The sequence below is a fragment of the Podarcis pityusensis genome (assembly GCF_964106645.2).
Source record: "Podarcis pityusensis genome assembly, chromosome: 8".
Classification (NCBI taxonomy): domain Eukaryota; kingdom Metazoa; phylum Chordata; class Lepidosauria; order Squamata; family Lacertidae; genus Podarcis; species Podarcis pityusensis.
In genome coordinates this window covers 67,754,152-67,775,332 of record NC_138033.1, presented here as the reverse complement: position 1 = coordinate 67,775,332, position 21,181 = coordinate 67,754,152, and the positions used below count along the sequence as shown (strand labels likewise).

The 21,181-nt window shown below is 48.2% G+C and overlaps 2 protein-coding genes across 5 annotated transcripts; one reads left to right on the top strand and one right to left on the bottom strand.

The window, feature by feature from the left end:
* Positions 1-1,149: 1,149 nt before the first annotated feature.
* On the bottom strand, positions 1,150-15,196 carry CCDC27 (coiled-coil domain containing 27). Of its 3 annotated transcripts, XM_081016122.1 has the most exons (14): positions 15,084-15,196; positions 14,412-14,512; positions 13,414-13,635; positions 13,114-13,243; positions 11,714-11,845; positions 11,119-11,264; positions 9,565-9,744; positions 8,255-8,485; positions 6,866-7,061; positions 6,108-6,238; positions 4,204-4,281; positions 2,997-3,209; positions 1,514-1,618; positions 1,150-1,393 (listed from the first exon to the last, which is right to left on the bottom strand). In XM_081016122.1, exons 3-14 carry the CDS (start codon positions 13,585-13,587, stop codon positions 1,265-1,267), a joined length of 1,845 nt encoding a protein of 614 aa, XP_080872248.1. In that variant the 5' UTR covers positions 13,588-13,635; positions 14,412-14,512; positions 15,084-15,196; the 3' UTR covers positions 1,150-1,264. The 3 variants fall into 3 exon arrangements, with proteins under 3 accessions (XP_080872248.1, XP_080872247.1, XP_080872249.1); XM_081016121.1 differs by having other exon boundaries at positions 1,150-1,618; XM_081016123.1 differs by lacking the exon at positions 11,714-11,845.
* Positions 15,197-15,261: 65 nt separating this feature from the next.
* MRPS16 (mitochondrial ribosomal protein S16) lies at positions 15,262-20,024 on the top strand. 2 transcript variants are annotated; one of them, XM_081016338.1, is made up of 4 exons: positions 15,262-15,393; positions 16,344-16,368; positions 17,879-18,139; positions 19,227-20,024. In XM_081016338.1, the coding sequence occupies exons 2-4, from the start codon at positions 16,356-16,358 to the stop codon at positions 19,349-19,351; spliced, it is 399 nt and encodes a 132-aa protein (XP_080872464.1). In that variant the 5' UTR covers positions 15,262-15,393; positions 16,344-16,355; the 3' UTR covers positions 19,352-20,024. The 2 variants fall into 2 exon arrangements, with proteins under 2 accessions (XP_080872464.1, XP_080872463.1); XM_081016337.1 differs by having other exon boundaries at positions 15,391-15,502.
* The last annotated feature ends 1,157 nt before the right edge of the window (positions 20,025-21,181 follow it).

Sequence of the window (21,181 nt, the reverse complement as noted above, 5' to 3'; positions counted from 1 at the left end):
GAATAAGGAAGGCAGACTGAAATGTGTGTTTCTTGTCACGGAACAGAGCAAATGTGCATTTATTTGTGTCTTACTGAACACAGATAATGAATGACCTGGCTTCCTATCGATATTTATTCCATTAATATCAAGGGTGGGACCCAACGTTAGTCCTACTCAATAGCAGACTCACTGAAATTAATGGATATGACTAACAGATCCATTTGTTTCAGTGGGTCTGCTCTGATTAGGATTTAACTGGATAAAGGTAAAGGGACCCCTGACCATTAGGCCCAGTCGTGACCAACTCTGGGGTTGCGGCACTCATCTCGCTTTATTGGCTGAGGGAGCTGGCGTACAGCTTCCAGTTCATGTGGCCAGCATGACTAAGCCGCTTCTGGCGAACTAGAGCAGCGCACGGAAATGCCGTTTACCTTCCCGCCGCAGCAGTACCTATTTATCTACTTGCACTTTGATGTGCTTTCGAACTGCTAGGTTGGCAGAAGCTGGGACTGAGCAACAGGAGCTCACCCTGTCGCAGGGATTCGAACCGCCGACCTTCTGATCGGCAAGCCCTAGGCTCTGTGGTTTAACCCACAGCACCACCTGCATCAACCCTATAAATATATCTCATCTGAACGGTTATTCCTGAGCAATTTTTACACTTGTGTCAGATTGGTGCACAGTTAAAACTTACAGAATTTCTTGCCACAAGGTTATGCCATGAATGCAGACTGCTATTTTTTTGGAAAGCTGCTTGTCTGTTCATTTAGCCACCTCTTAAGATATTGTCACAAATTTGGCACGATGGTTCCTGAGATCAAGGAGTAAGTTTTCTTCCATGTCCGGATACAGCCATTTGGAATCACAATGGAGGACTGAACCCTGCACTGATTTCAACCACTGATTTAAAAACTGCAATGATTCGTGTGTGTGTCTTTTAGAATTCCTGCGCAACACCGGGTACAAGGCCCCTAGCAATAAAATTAAAATATATAACGTGTTTTTGGAAGTAGTTGCTACTGCTGAGTCTTCAAGCTATTATTGCAACAATATGACATGACTGCTTCGGTGGTAATGCAAATTATTAGCATCTTACACCACTGGTAGGAGCAGGTTTCTTGCAGAATAAGAGGAAGCGGCAAGTGGGTCAGAGAGAAAAACTAAACATTAAGTGCAATCATTTAATTGGAGTCAGGAAAAGGAATTATAAAAGATGACCAAGAATGGATCAAGCCCCAGTTAGGAAAGAATGTGAAGAGGAGAGACTTTAGCTTTCAAATCTCTATCTGCTGGAACTCTTTTTCTTAGAGGTAGTGATTGGAGGGGGCGGTTCGGAGGCGCCCAGAGCTGGGACTTTCACCCCTTTCTGTTTCAGCAACTGGTAAAAGTCTAGACGGTCTGTTATTATTTTCTGGAAGACAGATCCACAGAGGAGCTTTCTGTTAGAAATGGAGGCAGCTATTCCATTCCCCCATCCCGCTTCTGCACTGCAGCCACAGTGACAGTCTGACTTCCACATGGTTGCCTTTACCTGCAAGGACTCTAAAACTTCGTCGTCTGTGATTTCGGCCTGGGGAGACTTGGTGCCAGGGGTGCTGTAAGTTGCCTGGATGATTCTGCTCCGAAACCTTTCAAACTTTCAGTGAAAAGAAGGGTGGGGGAATGAAGTGGACAGTGCCTTAGTTCAAAAATTAGAGCATGTCATTCCTTAGAATCAAAGCTAATGCAGTGAGGCAGAGGTCTCTCCCAGGCAACCAGTCTACATTCGTCCTGATACACGTGCACAAAGATTCCGAGTAGGACCATTGCTTATTCTGATTTCTTTGGGAGAAGGTTGAACGACATTGCACCAAGCAGTCCTTATCGCTCACTTTCCAGTGGATATCCCTGTCACTTTCCTTACAGCAAAAGGTCTGGTTTTTTTTCCGGAAGTGGGTTTATTGCACAAGAACACCAAATCCACCTGAGTTGCACAATCTGGATTTCCCAGCACGTGACTGAATCGCACCCCTGAAACAGGGACATTCTGGAAGCGGCCAGGATTCTTGGTTACTCATTTGCGAGAGCCATGTTTCATGCCATTTTCAAATTTTTGATTTTTTTCCCGTCTTTCAAAGAGCACTAGAAACTTCAATTCAGATTTTTATCCATTTAAAATAGCATGGCTTACCCCAAGGAACTCTGGGAAGCGGAAGAGGGGCAAATGGGGTACAGCCCCATAATAAGCAGCTCACCCCCCCCACCTGCCTGCCTTCTTGCTTACATCCAGCCCTGTGGATGGCCCTGGCTGTCCAATTCCTTCTCCTTAGCCCTAGCGTTGCCCTTGTGTTGCAGAAAGGAGGATGCAGTCAAAACTAGATCTGGCTCTGCTTGTCATTGGCAGTGGCTGCAGCTGTCATTGGCTCTGGTGCCACGTACTGCCTCCCCACCAGCTCCAATGGGCACCAACCACCAGACTCTGGGAGCTGCCGTTTTGCAGACCGACAGAATTCAGTTCTGTTCCTGAGGTTCTAGTTAAAATACTTTGGGCCTGCGTGTAGACATAAATGTACATTCATAACATTACATGCGCATATGCATGTAAGCATGCAAGCATGCATTAAACACAGAAGGTCTTGGGTTCAATCCCTGGCAGGTCGCACTGGGCACAAAACCCCTGGAGAGCCTCTGCCAGTCAACGTAAACCAGGGTTTCCCAAACTTGGGTCTCCAGCTGTTTTTGGACAACAGCTCCCATCATACCTAGCTAGCAGGACCAGTGGTCAGAGATGATGGGGACTGTAGTTCAAAAACAGCTGGAGATCCAAGTTTGGGAAGCCCTGGTGTAGACAATACTCAGCTAGATGAACCAACAGCCTTTGTTTTAACTGAGTTTAGTAGCATATTTTTGCACTGCTGTGGTGAAGGGTCGATAAGAAATGCAAATGGTAATAACGGTAATAACAAGGACATAATAGCAATAACAGGGGTGGTAGTAGTGGTTGAAGAAGCCCTGTGATCTGTGGAGGAGATTACCCTGGCACTGATGCTCTCCAGAGTGACTCTGGTTTGCTGCTCTGCCCGCTGCAAGATCTCCAGCTGCCTCTGCAGATCGTTCTGCCGGCTCAGCTGGTTCCCAACATGGTGCTGATTCAGTAACAGCTCGGCCTGGAGCCGGTTGACGTTGCTCTGCAAGTCGTCGATCATCTGGCTCTTGTCAGTTAGTTTGGATTCCAGATCAGCGAGGTCCTGCATGGCAGGAGAGGAGAAAAATAGAACTGTTAACTAAGAGTAAGGATGGAGGTTTTGATTTTGTTTGCTTTCTAATGGGAAACTACCTAATTTGCAGTTCCCGGACTAAGAAACAAACCGAAACGCAGCTATCCTTTGAAAATTCACACTGAGCCAATTTTTTCTCCAGCCAAACACTGTGCACAACAATCATTGAAATGTGAGAGGAGAGTGCAAAATGGCTGTTGTGGGGACACGGCATATCAGAAGATGGCTGCTGTCGGGGGACAGCTTGGGCCAATCATTACCTCTCAGTCTAACCTACCTCAAAGGGCTGTTGTGAGGATAAAGTGGAGACACGTATACAGCACCTTGGGCTCCTTGATGGACAAGTGGGATAGAAATGTAGTAATAAATAAAGCAAAAGACAAAACAGTATAATGGCTTGAATGTAAGAGAGGCTGAGGCTGTAGAAACAGGAATGGCGCACAAAAAGCTTGGTCTCTTTCGCAGGTGCCTTAGGAGGTACTGGCAAGCACACAGATGCCCATGGGAACCACACTGGAGACCCACAATTAGAACTTAGGAACCTGCTTTGTGGATTCAGTTTGCATTTAGTGGCAAAGCCACCTTATTTGAACTTTCTGAAATAAGAAATGAACTGAAGCACGGTCCATCCACTGAAATTCACACTTCCCCAAATTTTCCAGTGCAGTTCCCCAGACAGGTAAGGTGTGTGGGAAAACGCATACGCTAGGGTGCAGCGCACCTGCAAATGCATATATATGGAGAAGTATCATTTTAAAATGCATCAAATTAGGGGGAAATGCATGCAATAATGGGTATATTAGGAGATATTCAAACGGAAATGCTGAGAATTTCATGAGGACTCCCCCCCTCCCAGCGCAAACTGATGTGGAAATGTGGAGAAGCGAAGTTTAAGACTAGAAAAAATGAGAGAAACCAAAACTGAGATATTCGCCCTCCCTACTGGCAGGGAGCAGCAACTCACCTGCCTGAGATTGTAATTCTCTCTCTCGATGGAGCCCATCATTTCTTCGTGCTTCCTCTCCTCTCTCAAGTTGCTAAACTAAAATAAAAAGGCAAGCATGATAAAGGTACAACCCCATTTAGTATGTTCGTGGCCCGGTGGAAATCCCAGCTGGAAGGTACAGCCCATAATAATACAAGAAGCTTCCTTAGACTGAGCCAGAGCACAGCTGCACCTAACTCAGTATTGCCTTGATTACTTAAACTGCAGAATTTGCTCCCACAGGAGGTGGCGATGGCCACCAACCAATTGTTTAGGGTTAGACCAATACATGGAGAAGGCTGTCGATGGATCTTAGCCACAATGGCCGTGCTCTGCCTCTGTAGTTGGGAGACAGTAATGCTACTGGAACACCAGTTGCTGGAAACCACAGGAGGGAACGAGTGCTCTTGTGCTTTTGGCCACTGTGAGAACAGGATGCTGGACAAAATGGACCACCGGCCTGATCCAAGAGCAGGGCCCTTGATACGTCCTTATGTCTACTCCCAACTGCCAGCAGCTCTGCAGGATCTCGGGCTGGGGACCTTTCCAGCACTGCCTGGAGATGCTGGGGATTGAACCCAGGACAATTCTGCTTGCAAAGCGGATGCTCTACCACTAGGCCACGGCAACTTCCTCCAAGTGCCACGTGGACCTCCAGCCAGCCACAGACCTGCCATCTCACCATAAGGCAATGAGGATCTTAGCAGCAAACCTGCTAGAAACATGTGGAGGGGGCAGTCCATTCTCTCAGCCCTCTCAGGGACCAAGGAAGCCATCTTATGCTGAGTCAGACTACTGGTCCAACTAGCTCAGTACTGGCTGCATGAATGCCAGTGGCTGTCCAAGGTTTCAGAGGGGAGGCTGTTCCAAATCCTTATCTGGAGATAGCGGGGATTGAACTGGATACCTTTTCTTTCTCCAGTTAATTGTTATCCATTTTCACAAATCCATAATGAATTAAACAACTTTAATACAGTACAACCTTTTTTTTTTTTTAAAAAAAAAAGGTTTCACAGATGTGCAATAATTAACCCTTATTGTTGCTTGTATTTCATAATTGTCTCTAATTCACAATTTCCCCCTTTTGTCCTTGTCCATCCATTTGTCAATTCCTGCTTGTGCATTAGTTAACATTTCCAATGTTATCAGTGAGGATTGCTTATCCGTTTATCAATCCACATTAACCCACTAATTATTATTTCTGAAACAAAACCTTCATTTCCCTCCATCTGTGTATATAAAAACCTATTCATTCCCACTCTGTAGTTGTTTTCCATTTGATTCTTAAAGGTAAAAGTAAAGGGACCCCTGACCATTAGGTCTAGTCGCAGACAACTCTGGGGTTGCGGCGCTCATCTTGCTTTACTGGCCAAGGGAGCCGGCGTACAGCTTCTGGGTCATGTGGCCAGCATGACTAAGCCACTTCTGGAGAACCAGAGCAGCGCACGGAAATGCCGTTTACCTTCCTGCCAGAGTGGTACCTATTTATCTACTTGCACTTTGATGTGCTTTCGAACTGCTAGGTGGGCAGGAGCTGGGACCGAGCAACGGGAGCTCACCCTGCTGCGGGGATTCGAACCGCCAACCTTTTGATCGGCAAGCCCTAAGCTCTGTGGTTCAGACCACAGCGCTACCCGCGTCCTTATTCGATTCTTAATTTGTAACAAATTCACATCAAATTAATTTGAATTCCCGGGACAAGTGTCCTGAAGTGGAGACCTTCCTTACAGAAAGCAGGGGCTCAAGACCACTGAGAAATGGCCCCCTCCTCACCATCTCATGCATTCAGCTGCTTCAGAGCACGCCTTAAAAAATTGAAAGAATTCTCAGCCTTCCCCGCAATCCAAATCCAGCAGAACTATGTAACCCCGCAATCAACATACTTTATTAGACATGGCTTCCAGCTGAGCTCCCCGCTCCCTCAGCTCCTTCTGCAATGATTCCCGTTCTGCGTGAGCTTTCCGGAGCTGGGATGCCTCAAAGGACAGCTGCCTTTGCAAGGAAGATATCGCGCCTAGGGAATCAAGAGAAAAGCCCATGAATGTGATTGAGGCCGCCCAGTATGGATCGCCAGAAAGTCTCTCCCTTTCCCACCCACCCCTTCTCAAAACTTTCTCCACTAGCATGAACCCTCTGAATTAACAAGAGAGGGACTTGCAAACCAATGTTGCTGTTTCGTTTTCGCCTTCTTGCAGGCATGCTCTCGTCCAATCGACAACCAATCCCAATCCCAGGAAACTCCAATCCATTCTCCATTCCCTGGTTTTATTTTCTTTTTTCAACGGGCTACCATGCCCAATCCCAGGAAAATCCATTCCATTCCCCATGCCCTGGTTTTCTTTTCTTTTTCCAACTGACACTCAGCAATCCATGGTTGCTGGGCACGCTCAGCTCTCATTGGGCTCTTGAGGAGGTCACCCGCTTAGGATTCCAAAATGATTGTTTTGCATTTCAACTAACCTCAGGGTTCCACTGAGCATGCTCACAACTCCCTCTTGTTTCTCAGTGGCCTCACCTTAGTTCCATTTCAATCAGCGCCTACAATGGGAGGTTGCCTCCAGAAGGAGTGACTCTTGGTTCCCCAAGGAAAATATTAGCCAACCCGTTTCCATATATAACCATCTCAGCTTTCCAAAGGTACCTGTGGCCATGTCATAATCGCATTTCACTTTCTCCAGCTCGTCGTACAGCTCGTCGTTCATCCTCTGGAATTCGATAAGCTTGATAAAAAGGAGCTCCTCGTCCGATTCTTCCATATGCACTTCTTCGTAAGACCCACTTTCCACACGCATCTCTTCCTCGCCCTCCGAGCGTACCTTTTCTTGTATTTCAGAGTACTGCGCAGAGAGAGCGCAAAGAAAGACTGGGATGCCAAAGTAAGGGCATGGGAGAAAGCCAATTTCGTTCACGTTTTAACAAGAAACTACCCAATTCATACTTCTCAAAGCAACACGTAAGCTGGAACGCAATTAGCCTTTGAAATCTGCACTTCTCCAAATTTTGTGCTGTGGCTCTCCAAGCAAGTAAGGCATGCAAAATATGCATACCCTAAGGAGAAGATTTGCATAGAAATGCATACCTTACTAATAACAGCATTCAAAAATGCATTATAGTAGGGAAAACTGCACCCCCAAAAAATGGATGTGTTAGGAGAAATTCACACTAAAATACTGATGAATTCTCACTAGTGTTTAGGGGATGTTGGGTCCCCCCCCCCAAAAAAAAGGCAAATTGTTGTGGAAATGTGCAGAACCAAATTTACAGCTGGAAAAAGGAGAAACTGGCCTCTGCTAAGTTCCTCCACCCAAACGTTCCCCCTTCTTCCTCCATTTTCCCTGCCTGGATTAGACCTTTTACTCACCTGTGATGCACAACTTTAGGGTGCAGGTCCTAGGACCCCACAGAGTGAGCAGGTGGGCCCCCGTTAAATACAGCAGCAGGACTGACCATATTTGGAAGTAAGCGAAGTGACGAGGATGACTTAGGCACATAAAAGCTTTCTTAAACCAAGCCAGAAGCTTCCTCCACTTTGTTCAGCATCGTCTACACTGACTGGCAGCACCTCAACAGGATGACCTGGAGACAATGGGGATTGAACCTTCTAAAGGAGTAGGGTCCTTAAGACCAGAGTCTAAAACCACCTAACTTCACCACTGCCAACTCTGACCCTGATAAGGAGGGTGCCAGCCAGGTCAGTTTGGACACTGGAGAATGAGGTCTTGCTGTGGCCTGGGGGAAAGGCAGAATGGCAAGGGAAAGGGACTCCCAAGGGCCAGGTAGGCAATCCTGGGGGCCACAATTGAACCACAGCTCAAAGGGAGCCCATCTCTAGCTTGGGGAGGGGGCAGGGTTCTGCCCAGCCCCATAGACGTTTTGTACTTCTGCAAATCTTTGTGTGTTCCCCATGCCTGCAGAAACTTCCCCTCTTTTGTGTGGACAGTGCTGTTTCGGCTCTATGGACACCAGAGCTTGGGAAACGAATTTGCTACGAGTGTAGAAAAATTTCTCCCCAACTGGCCTTTAGGCTCACCTCTTTCTCCAGCTGCTCCAGTTCATTCTGATCCTTCAGCAGCGTCTTGCTAAGGAGCGCCATCTTGGAGTCCACCTGTTTGTCTGTCTGGGATAGCTCCAATTTCAACCGCTCCAATTCCTGCCGAAATTCTTCCGGGATGCTCTTCTTCTGCATAACGACCGGCAGAGAGACACCTCGCCTGCGCAGGTTTGGGTCACTCACTTGCACCGTAAGTTTTTCTACCGGTTCCTTTTAAGGAGAGGGATAAAAGATTCAGAAGGCACTGAAGCTAGAAACTGAGGGTGCAGCCCTCCAGTAACTTGGGCAAATGCTGCTAGAACTTGGAAGGGTATCTCAGAACTGTTGTAGGAAATACTGGGCACAGAGGATGCACAGCATAGGAAGCATAGGGACTCTGCCTGCCATTGGCTCTGGCTGTGCCTGCCACTGGCTTTGGCGCCACCTACTGTTGGCCTCCAGGCCTTCCACCCTACCAATCCCTATAGGCACCAGCCACCACTGAGGGCGAATCCACCAAACATATCCTCAAGCATTTGCCATTAGCACAGAGGCTGTGCATTCACTTTCCCTGCTCTCCCTTTAGTTAGATTGCAAAGAAAAGAGCCCCTGGCACATATAGAGGCTTACAGAATTACACACAGACAGACAATGTGGTGTCGTGTGGTTCTTTTCATAGAACTGCAGAGTTGCAAGGGACCTCGTAAGTCATCTAGTCCAACCCTCCGCAATGCAGGAACCAGAGAATCATAGAATTGTAGAGTTGGAAGGGACCATGGGGATTATCTAGTCCAACACCCTGCAGTGAGGTAGCTGCCAGTGGTCCCCCATGGCTCGTATCCACTAGGAGCTTCTGTGTTCAGTGCCTTGGATCCAATTTTTGTGGCCTCCCTTCCAGTTGAGGTCAGGCAGGCCTGTTGAATGTCCAATGCTTACTGATATTTTTCTTTTCCAAAGATTATGTCAGCAGATTGTCCAAGTGAATGTTGATTTCATAGTTTTAACTCACATTTAGTCTCACATTTAGTTAAGTGGCACACAAATTGTTGAAATGAAAATTTAAAAAACAGTTGTTCATGTGTCGAACTAGGACCCGGGAGACCCGGGTTCGGATCCCCACTTGGGTGTGAAGCCTGCTGGTTCACCTTGGGCTAGCCTCAGCCTCTCAGCTTAACCTACCACCCAGGGTTGTTGTGAGAGTAAAATGTGGAGCAGGGGAGAACCACGTATACGCCAATCTCAGCTCCTTGGAGGAAAAGCAGTACAGAAAGGCAGTAAATGAATAAACAAAGAAGAAGGACTGGGCCAACCTTCTGGGTGGGACTCTCCACTGGGGCGAGCTCACCCCCCTGCTGGGCCTGGTCCAGCTGCATCTGCATCACTTCCAGCTCCTCCCGGAGGACTGAGATCACGTCGTCCTTCCGGACGCTCTCCGCTTCGCAGTTGGCAAGGCGGACGAGTTCCGCTTCCATCTTTTGCAAAGTTGTATCCTGGGGGGAGGAGGGGGGAGAGATATGAGAACAGCCAGGTTGAGACCTCAAAGACACTTCTACAGTTGCATGACATAGGTGCCCCACCAGGGCAATAAACACTTTGTCCATTTACATAGCAAGGGTAGGGAACCTCAGACCACAGGCCAAATGCAGCCGCCCAGGCCGCTCTTCCTAGCCCTTGCAGCACTCCTCGGCCATTCCCCCTTACTGGCCCTACTCCATGCCCTCCTTGAGAGTTTCTGCCTGGCTGGAAGGTTTCCCAGAGCTCAGTTCGTGCCTCTTACTTGCCTTGGCAGAGTATGGAGAAATGGATGCTTCTGTATAGAAGCCCTACTGGAATGTAGGCTGCTGTGCAAAGGGAAAGAGTTGTACCCGCTGCCCCACCTACTTTTTGCCTCTGGCCATGCCCCCTGTTGGCATGTGGTCCCTGCAGAAGGCTCCCCACAAGGGAAAGTGGCCTCAAGCTGAAAACAGGTGCCCTTGACTGTTGTATGGGGTAGGGAGGGAAGACAGCCATGCTCAGATACAAGGAAGACTACTGATGTAGCCCAGTATTTTTTACTCAGACAGGCAGAAGATCTCCAGGAGCCAGAGATCTTTCCATCAGCTGTATGTTCCCAAGCCCCAATTCATTATGCCGACTTGGGTCTATAAAGGCCTGTGTAGTTCAGGACCCCTACATCTTTCAGAGCGCTTCTCCTGGTGTTGAACCTACTCAGATCCATTGACCTGCACCAGAAGGCCCACTTTCGGGTGCCTCCCTGGAAGGGCACATAGTGGAAATTGTAGAACTGTATATGCTTTGATAAATAGCCTACACATGGTATAAAAACCTGTAACTACAGAAGGATAGCTCTATTACTCTGGCTGCATTAATGTTTGTCTGATGGAGAGCAGGCTCCAATATGGCAGGCATGCTTTCCGCCTGAGAACGGGACTTAGTTTCCATGCACCTGTAAAACTAAGGTGAGGGCATGGCTCTATATAAGCCTGCGTAATTCATAGGCTTGCAGTTTCCACTTTTGCGTTCTCCCCAGAGGCCGTTGCTGTGGCCAAGTAAAGTTGCCTTAAACATCACAACAGTGTGGTTATCATAGAATCATAGAATTGGAAGAGACCACAAGGGCCATCGAGTCCAACCCCCTGCCAAGCAGGAAACACCATCAGAGCACTCCTGACATATGGTTGTCAAGCCTCTGCTTAAAGACCTCCAAAGAAGAAGACTCCACCACAGGCATGAGTCCCCCCATGCTCAGCATCCAGGGTACCAGGATGGGCCTGGCCAGTGCCAGTGCTTTCCAGTAACCCTTGCACGGCCCAGTTCCCTGCTCCCTTTCCTCTGCCAAGCTGCTTTGACAGTTACATCCTTACCTTTTCCTGCAGCAGACTGACGTACCATGGGATTCTGCTTCCTTTGCGGGTTTGACTTTTCAGGTAGGTGCCGCCTGTGAAGCCCTCGGTGAAACTTTTCCACTTAGGCAACCCAGACATGCTCTGAGTAGATGAGGCCGGACAATCTGTGCGCGCGATGGCAACGGAGTGGAGGAGAGAAAGGCACCGTCAAGGTAGTGCTATGGATCATCTCCGACGCTAGTCCTGAATCTGCTGGGATGCGACTGAAACCTACACGGGTCTAGCAATCGTCTGGAAGCACCCAGGGTGCCATGGGCAATAGTGGAGCCCTTTAACGATACATTTAATACATTGCCATTATAAAAAGAAGGCTGTCCTGGGATGTACCGCATCGGAAGGCTAGAAATCATCCAGCTCAGTTGCCTGAAAAGAGGCGAGTTATAGCAACTGAAACGAAAGCACTGCAGTTTTGTTTAAACATAGCAAAAGCTGCCTGCCCCACACCCCTTTCTGCATAGTCCTGAGATGTAAACTCCGGTTTGCAGCAGGAAGGGGAGGGGAGGGGAGGGGAGGGATTTGTATGGGAACCAGCGAGTCAGACAAAGGCACTCACATCTGAGGCAGCTCTTTGACTCAAAGATATCTGGTCTCTGAAGTATCAAGTTCCATTCTTCCAAGGAGAGCTGGGAGGACAGACTTATGGTGCTGATGTTGCAAGGCAGGTGGCCTTTGGTTATCTCATTCCCTGCAAGGAGGAGGAGGAGGAGGAGGAGGAGGAGGAGGAGGAGGAGTAAGGAGACGGTTACATGGGTCTTTCACACACACAGTGCATGGAAATCGCCAACAATGGAGGCACCACTTTTTCAGTTTAGACAGCATGCAGCAAATCGCAAAACAAAACCTTCAGCTCTCAGCAGGTTGCTGGATGATCACAACACCCCTCTTCCCTGACCCCTGGCCATGATGGTTGAGGCTGGTGGGAACTGAAGTCCAGCAACATACTGGAGGACCACTGGTTCTCATGCCTACCCGAAGAGACATTTTGGACGCGAGAAGATTATGGAAGAGGGGCAGGTTAGGGTTACAACAGCACTTAGCAAGCTCAGGAGTCGGTTATCTGGAATGTACGTCAACATCCTGACAGTTCAAGTAAGATTTTCTTGAGTTCAGTTAGGATGCCTTCTTGATTGATAATGATGGATGGAAAGGTGCTCATTAAAGTACTTTGATGACTGCTTGCTCCTAGCTACTGCACACATCTCACCTGCTTGAGTGCAGCCCCCAGAGAAGGGTGGGGAACCTTTTTCATCCCAAGGGCCACATTTCCTTTTCAGCAACCTTCTGGGGGGCCACATGCTACTGGTGGGTGGGGCCAGAGGCAAAACTGGGTGGAGCAATAAATTTAAACTTTACTTTTGCAGTAGACTAGTCTCTATAGGCACCCCCACACCTCTCTCTATCCTTCCTGTGTGTTGACGAGGGTGGAGTGTAGGAGTAGGACAGAGTTTCCCAAACTTGGGCCTCCAACTGTTTTTGGACTACAATTCCCATCGTCCTTGACCACTGGTCCTGCTAGCTAGGGAAAGGAAAGGAAAGGAGATGTTAGCAGAGTACAATGATGCATCTCAGCCAGACAAAAGCACACATGCAGGTACACAGCAGGGGTGTGAGCTGTGAACAGGATGTAGCCTGGAGAGAGTCCCAAGGGCCCAAAAGAGAGGCTTGAAGAGCCATCTTTGGTGCTGGGCGGAGGTTCCCCATCTCTGCACTACAGAAAAACACTTCAGCCCATTGCTCCACCTAGCTCAGGGATGGGGAACCTGCTGCCTTCCGTATGTTGTTGGACTCCCAGCTCCCACCACTACTTACCATTGGCCATGCTGGCTGGGGGCTGATGGGAGTTGCAGCCCAGCAGTGCCTGGATGGAGAACCATAGGTTGGGGAAAGCTGTCCTCCAGCCCACTACACCGCCCTGGCCTCCCACAGAGATTGCCTCTTCCTCTTGAGTCTTACCAAGGTGAGATGTTGAAGTAGCTCTGTGGCTGTACCTGGGGCACCCAGGGCGCATGAGGAAGGATTTCCGCAGTTCCTCCACCTCGGGCGTGTAGGGAGACCTTGTAGGGCTCGCCAGCTGTTCCTTAGCCTGGGGAAGGAGAGGAATTGAGGTGCAAAGGAGACGAAAAAGGAGGCACCGTGTCGGCAACCTCTGCCGTTAATGGCATCATGCACTGAGCAGACAGGGCTGGACTAAATGATGGCCAGGACCCTTTCAAATTCGTGCTAGGATTCTGCTCATATCAAGGCTTTGCCTACCTGCTTCTCATAGTACTCCCTCACTGCTTGGCCTGCTTTGCTGGAGATGGTTTTGCCGCTGGATGGAGGAGTCCACACCGGATTGTTCTGCTGCAATTGCTGCCGCTGCTTCCGGTTGCTCATTTCCTGCAGCACTGTGAAACTCTTCCTCATCAAGGTGTCGCGTCTCTCCATGAGGGCAGCAGCTCAGTTGCTCCCGTTGCAACAAAGGGGTAAAGAGCGCTGCAAAGTTTAAAAGCCCGTTATGAGAAAAAGAGACCTTCTTATTGTCAGATGGGGTATATAGGACTGAACAAAGACTGTGAGCCTATACCCTGTGAGTACACCCACCCACCCCCCACACGCCTACTGAACATGAGTGGGACATACTTCTGACTGAGAAGAGCTTGGCTGCTGGATCAGGCCAAAGGCTGATCCAACCCAGACTATGCGCTTGTCATCTGAGGTCCTTCTCTACATCCCCCACCCCAGAGAAGTTCGGAGGGTGACAACAAGAGCCGGGCCTTTTCTGTGGTGGCTCCCCAATTGTGGAACACTCTCCCTAGAGCCATCATTATATGTCTTTAGGCACCAGGCAAAAACATTCTTCTTTACCCAGGCCTTTAGCCATTAAACAAGCTATAGCCTGTGGAAAGTGTGTGGGAGAGGACTGTGATGATGACTATTGCCTTATTAGGCTGTCTGTACATATGCTTTTTATGTTTTTATCATGGATGTTCTGTAATGTGTTTTTAATGTTGGACATAGCCCTGGGATCTTTTGATAGCTGGCGATATAAAAATTGAATTCATAAAAATAAAAGTCCAAAGTTCTGTCTTTGGAGTGGCCAACCAGAAGCCCCTGGGAAGCCTGTCAACAGGACCTGAGTGAAGATATACTCTCTCCTAGCAAAAGGTATTCAAGAGGTCTACTGCCTTCGACAACAGAGCACAGCTGTCTAGTAGCCACAGGTAACCTTATCCTCCACAAATAACATCACTTCCACTATTAAGACTTACCTTTGAGTAAATGCAGTTATGAACGTGGCATAAAGCGATCTATTTCAGGGCCGCAAGGTTTAGTGGCTAGATGAACCAATCAAACGTTTTTGTTGATCTGTCTGGAAAGACAAATTATAAAATGGTGGGGCTGAATCAACAAGGAGAGACCCACATTTATTTCCTTTTCCAGCTGTTTTCGGTGTGCTGGTATGTTCTAACAACAGGAAAAGAAGGGGGGGGAGAGACAAGATTACAGACAGCCTGTCCTAACATGCGACAGCACACAATTTTAAGTATGGGTGGTTAAATTTTCAGTTCAGCGTATATACCAAACTATCTCTCCTTTTTTTTTTAAAGCACCTATATCAAGGTTTGATGACGTGCATAGTTATTTAAATTTATCAATTAATCCATTAAAAAGAAGTCAATTTAATATGTTTGGGCTGCTTTAACCCTCGCAGTGGGTTGGACTAGATGACCCTGGGAATACCTTCCAACTACGATTCTATGTAAGCTACCAGCGCACGCATGCGCATCGGAACCCGGCAAGCGCAAAAAAGGCGGGGCCAAAAGGGCGGGGCCAAAAGGCAGAGGCGGGGCCTGTTCTCTTATTCTCTCTCTCTGGCCGCTGTGCTGAAGCTTCTCTCGGCATTTCGCTCCGCTCTCCTCCTCTTCCTCCTTCCCCCTCACCTGCCAAAAGGCCACGGCCCGCGCCCTCCCCCGGCTCTCCGGCCGCGCGAGCCGGAGCCCGGCCAAGGAACGCGCTGGCTGATTCCCCACCTTCGGGGCCTAATACGGTTGCTTAGCAACGCGGAAGCGGAACTACAGCTCCCGTCGCCCTCTAGAGCATGCGCTTCGGCGTCTTTTTTTTTAATACGCCGAGTTCTGATTGGTCGCCTCTCCCACGCTCGTTCCGCCGCTCGCGCCTCCCATACCATCCGGACACGCATGCGCGGGGCCGACTCTGGCTCCTCACGTGGTTTCCGACCTCCAGGACCTTGTAAGTAGCGTCTCTGCGGTTGTCGCTTGGAGGGGGATTGTGCTCGTGTGAGCGCACCGAGTTGCCTTGCGCGGGTTTGGGGAATGGCAGCTAAGGGCTCAGGCAGCAGGTACAGCTCGCCACGCGGGGGAGAAGCCGGCTGCTTCAATCAGCCCCTTTTCTCGGAACCATGTGGACTAGCGCCTTACTTTATTTTGAGGGGAAGGAGCGTAGCTCAGTGGTTGAGCATCTGCTTTGCATCTGGAAGGTCCCAAGGCCGGGAGTGTCCGCTATGTGAGACCTTGCAGAGCCGCTGCGGATAGATAATAACTACTAAATTCAGGGTCGCTGCCTGTCCTGTATAATACAGGATTGTCCCGTATTTCAGTGTAAAATGCTCTCTCTCTCTGTGTGTGTGTCTCTCTCTCACTCGGCCAAGTTAGGTATCCTCTCCAAATGCATGTGTTCGAAAAGGTGTGAGAAAGGTCATGTATTTAAGCTGTGGGTAGCCAAGCACAGACAGATTTACAAATTCGTGGATGTGGGTGTGTGACAAATTTCAGAGGCGCCAATAGATTGTAATAGATTGCTTAGAATTCACTTCAGCACCAGCCGGGGGAAAAATAATAATCCCCCCCCCAACTGCTCTGCCCCATCCTGTCCTATATTTTGACAGAACAAAGGTGGCAGTCATAAATGGACTGATGGTCTGACTCTATAAAAAGAGTTGTCTACATTTCTGGGTTAGGAATAATTAAGGAATTGACCACAAGGATTCTGTGTTCTCATTCCCTGGGCCTAGCTTCTATTCCACACCCCCCTCTCATTTATTTTAGAATTGCAGAAATTTAGGTAGCCTGGTTCCTCATTTCATAACTGTAAGCTGATGGCGCTTTTTTGTTTGTTTTAAAATGAGACTGTTACTAAGTCTTGGGATCTGATTTGTTACCTCTGTTTCCCCTTCTCCGCAGGAACCAGACATCATGGTTCAGCTGGGTAAGTGGGATTAATAATATTTTGTCCTTGTGTAGTGATGGAACAACACTGGAACCAGTAAGAAAGCCCTGCTGGATCAGGCCAAAGACCTATCAATTCTGGCATCCTGTTCTTGCAGCAGCCAACCAGGTGCCCTTTATAGGAAGATCACAGGAAGGCCTGAGCGCAACAGTGCTGTCCTTACTTGTGATTCCTAGGGGCCTACCACCTCCAGCAGTGGAGTTACGTGACTTCCTCCATCTTTATTAACTTTCTGGAGGAGTTTTAAAACCTTCCCATTTACCCAGGCATTTGGTGGCTAAAGAATACTATTCTGGACAGTTTCTGGATCACTGGGGGAATGAATGCTTTTAACTGACCAGTATTAGGTGTTGTCAATTGTATTGGCTTTTAGAATGTGTTAACTGTACTAGATTTGTTTTTTAAACTCTGCCTCTGTTTACCACCCTGGGCTCCTTGGGGAAGGAGGGTCAGGTATAAATTCAGTAAATAGCAATAACAGTAAATAATAACAAGATAGACATTGTGACCAGTAGCCGCCTCATCCAGGAATTTGCCAAATCCTCTTTTAAAGTTGTCCAAATGGACTGCTGTATGGTTTTTAAGGCACTGGAAGACTCTAAAAGCAGACACGTTTGAGATCTGGTTGTCACAACTCTGCGGCTTGATATTAATGGACAAACTGGCAGCCCTTGTCCGGGAGAGTCGAGCAGAGAAGCAAGCCACTACTCTTCAATCAACAGGGCATAATTTTATTACGCGTGCAACATCGATAGAACCCGTTTATAGACCTCCCAAGAACACATGGCAATTTGTGGAATGGTACCATTGTTTAAGGGACGCGGGTAGCGCTGCGGTCTAAACCACTGAGCCTCTTAGAAGGTTGGCTGTTCGAATCCCCATGACAGGGTGAGCTCCCGTTGCTTGGTCCCTGCTCCTGCCAACCTAGCAGTTCGAAAGCACGTCAAAGTGCAAGTAGATAAATAGGTACCACTCTGGCAGGAAGGTAAACGGCATTTCTGTGCGCTGCTCTGGTTTCGGTGTTCCGTTGCGCCGGAAGCAGCTTAGTCATGCTGGCCACATGACCCAGAACAACTGTCTGCGACAAACACTGGCTCCCTCAGCCTGTAAAGCGAGATGAGCGCCACAACACCAGAGTCATCTGTGACTGGACTTAACTATCAGGGGTCCTTTACCTTTACCTTTTTTTTAACCATTGTTTAAAGACAGAAACAACTTAAAAATTAACTGTAACTAAACAGATATTTGGTACTTCTAGGTGGGGGGTGTGTAAAAACAAAAATCAGCATTTATGAGCGATATATATTGCAGATGAAGAAAAGCACTATGGAGTTGGTGGTCATCATTGCCTCCATTGGGAGCGAGTTCCACAGCTTAACTGTGCTCTGTGTAAAGAAGTATTTCCTTCAGCTTGTTTAACCGCTGGAGGGAAATCTTCAATAAATGCAGGGTTTCTGTTGACGTTGCCTTTGCACGGTCTCCCTTCCAGGGCACTGCCTCCTGAAAAAGTACTACAACGCGCATACCGTCATCCGCTTTGCTATGGGTGGCTGCGCCAACAGGCCTTACTTTCGGATCGTGGCCGCACAGAACAAGCGAGCCCGGGACGGGAAGCACCTGGAGCAGATTGGGTGCTACGACCCGCTTCCCAACGACCACAACGAGAGGATCGTTGGTGTGAACTTCGAGCGGCTGAAATACTGGATTGCCAATGGCGCCCACCTCACCAAGCCCGTCGAGAAACTTCTGGGTAATGCCACCTGGCTTCCTTCTTTTTTTTTGGGGGGGGGGGAAATGTTGCTCCTATTTTGTTGTTGCTTTCTGTGTTCCCTTACTTAGATTGACATTTTGCTTGTTGAACAAAGCATTTATACAAAAATTAAATGTGGTTTATACTTTTAATGGTTTCCCCACCATGCCAAACTCCTGCATTATTATAACCTATCCCTGTGGGGTTTTTTTGCTGAATGAAATTCTGATTATTGTACAGTTATCCATTTCACTTAAGTAGTTCCTGATGATGATGATTCGTAAAATCATAGGGGGTGTAAGAGGCCCCAGGGCTCCTCCAATTCAACTACCATCAATGCAGGAATTTTTTTCTTAATCTTCCCATTTATTTTTAAGCTGAAAATTTGTCCAGGGGAACAAGTAGAACAGAGAGCACAGTGTGCTTTCTGATGTCACGGGCAACCAGGCAATCAGTTCTTTCACAGCTTTGCGCTTAAGCCTAGGGTTGGAGAAGCTGTATCTTTTTGGATGCCCAACTCCCAGTGTCCCTAGCCTTTGGCCATGTGGCTTGGGTCAGATGAGAGTTGTAGTCTTAACAGCAGCACGCACCCCTGACATATGACTGCGAAATAGTACATTTTCTGAAGGCAATGAATTCCAGATTTTGTGTGTCCTGACTCTCCCCACCCACCGTGCTTTGCTTTAGACAGTTGACCTCGAGACATAATGCAGGGAAGGAGAGCTTCAGAACCAGGGACCAAATGTGGCCCTCCAGCCCTGTATATCTGGCCCTCAGAATTCTGCCTAAACCACATCCCCTCACTGCTCCTGCTTCACACTCTCAGGTGTCTGGGTTGAACTCTGATAACGCCCCTTTGCTTTGCTTCCGGGATGGAGGATAGGGAAAGCAGCCTATTGTGCAAAGGTAATAACTACACAAATTGCACCAGCCACTTTTGCCTCTGGCCTCACGCACCATTCATACATGCCCCCTGGAAAGTTGACTGGAAGTGAATGTGACCCATCAGGCTGAGAGAGGTTCCTCCACCCTTGCCGTGAAGAGTATAGACAGTAACAACAAAGTGCCCTTTCTTTCCCCCACCCAGGGCTTTCTGGATTCCTCCCCCTGCATCCGATGACCATCACAAATGCCGAAAGAGTGAGGAAAGCACAAGCCCAGCAGCCTGAGAGGGCTGCTCAGGAAGAAGCAAGTCCAGCTCGGAATGAATAAAGAGCAAAGTGTGGGGCTCTCGCTACCAGCTCAGAAGGCAGTGCCAGGATGAAGGACCGTCTGTTGTGCAGGAGAAGCAAGCAGACACAGGCGCTGTCTCTGCTTGCAACATGATAGAGCCACAGCCTTCTTCAGGTTTGGTGACGTGTGGCCCGCCAGATGCTCTCGGACCCGCCTCAACCCCTGCCAGAATGACCAGTGGGCAGGGATGGATGCAGCCCACCTGGAGGGCTGCAGCTTCCCCACCCCATGGCCTAGCTCACAGCCTGACTCGACATAAGTGTTGTAACACCTGCTAGGAGAGGTACTTCCAGCAACATGGGATGGGAGCCTTTGCAGGACTGCAACTCCCATTATCCCTGTCCACTGCCTTTGCTGCCATTTGGGCATTTATCATCATCCAACCATCCGCAGGTTTCCTGCTCCCATCTTTAAAAATTCAGTTCTTTCTCCATCCCTTGGCCAGTTTTAACGCTTCTCTGGTGTGCACAGTCACTGCTTGTGAGATACTTTATTGGGGGAAAGGCTTTCCTCCTGGACCACTTTGGCAGAGGAATGTTAATGGACTGATGGGAGGGAAGGGAAGTTTTCCATCTGCCTGCTGATCTACCTCCTCCCACTAAAAAGGTGCAAAATTCAGCTTTCTGGTAAATAAAAAAAAATAAAGTTTCTAGGTCTTGGTATGTTGTATGTATGAATGTCCGAGAATGCCTAAGAAGAGGTGTGACTGGCAAAACAACAAAATCATTTGCAGGAGTTAGTGGATGAGATTTGAAGGCCCTGGGCACCTCTTGGCCATGACAAGCAGACTAAACAGTACTAAAGAATCATAGAATTATAGACTTGGAAGGGACCCTGAGGATCATCTAGTCCTGCAATGTAGGAATAAGCTGGTGTCCCATATGGGGCTCAAACCTGCAACCTTGGCACTATCAGCACCATGATCTAAATAGTCTTGCTTTGTGGGTTTCCTCCTCAGTGGTAGAGCACATGCTCTTTTTCTCCCCCCCCCCTTAATTTCTTTTTTGCATTTGGCAGATCCCAAAGGCAGATCAGTCTGCAAAACGGCTTTTATTTATTTCATGAAATTTATACATAGCTTGAATTATTATTATTTTTAAGACCTCAAAGCGGTTTGCAAAAAGATAGAACAAAATCAATAAAAATTTACAGCTTGGCTTTAAAACATACAAAGATTACAATAGTAAAACAGTTTAAAGTTACCTCAACTTTCTAAGCATCTGCGTAGGCTGGTCTAAACAAGAATGTTTTTATCATATGTTGAATAAAGTGAAGGCTCAATCTCAAAAGGCAGGGAGTCCCAAAGTGTAGGTGCTGCCATAATGAGCAACCGAATTCTTATAAATGCAGAGTCAGACCATTGGGCCCATTCTCTCTACACAAGTATTTCCCAAACTTGGGTCTCCAGCTGTTGTTGGGCTGCAACTCCCATCATCCCTAGCTAGCAGGACCAGTGGGCAGGGATGATGGGAGTTGTAGTCCAACTACATCTGGGGACCCAAGGTTGAGAAACACTGCACACTGACTGGCAGCACCTCTGCAAGGTTCTCTCCCAGCCCTACTGGGAGATGCCAGGAATTCATAGCATCACAGAACTGTATAATTATACCTTCTGCGTGCAAAGCAGATATTCTGCTAGCAGCTGGCAAAGGAGGGGTAGAACACTCAGAACGTAAGAACTTTGCTGATGCAAATCGAAAGGGCCCATCTAGTCCAGGGTCCAGTTCAGTCTCCCCCTTCCCACCCCCCCAAGAGGCCAGCTAGATGCCGACAAGGAGGGGATGAATGAAACCATTATCACACAATATT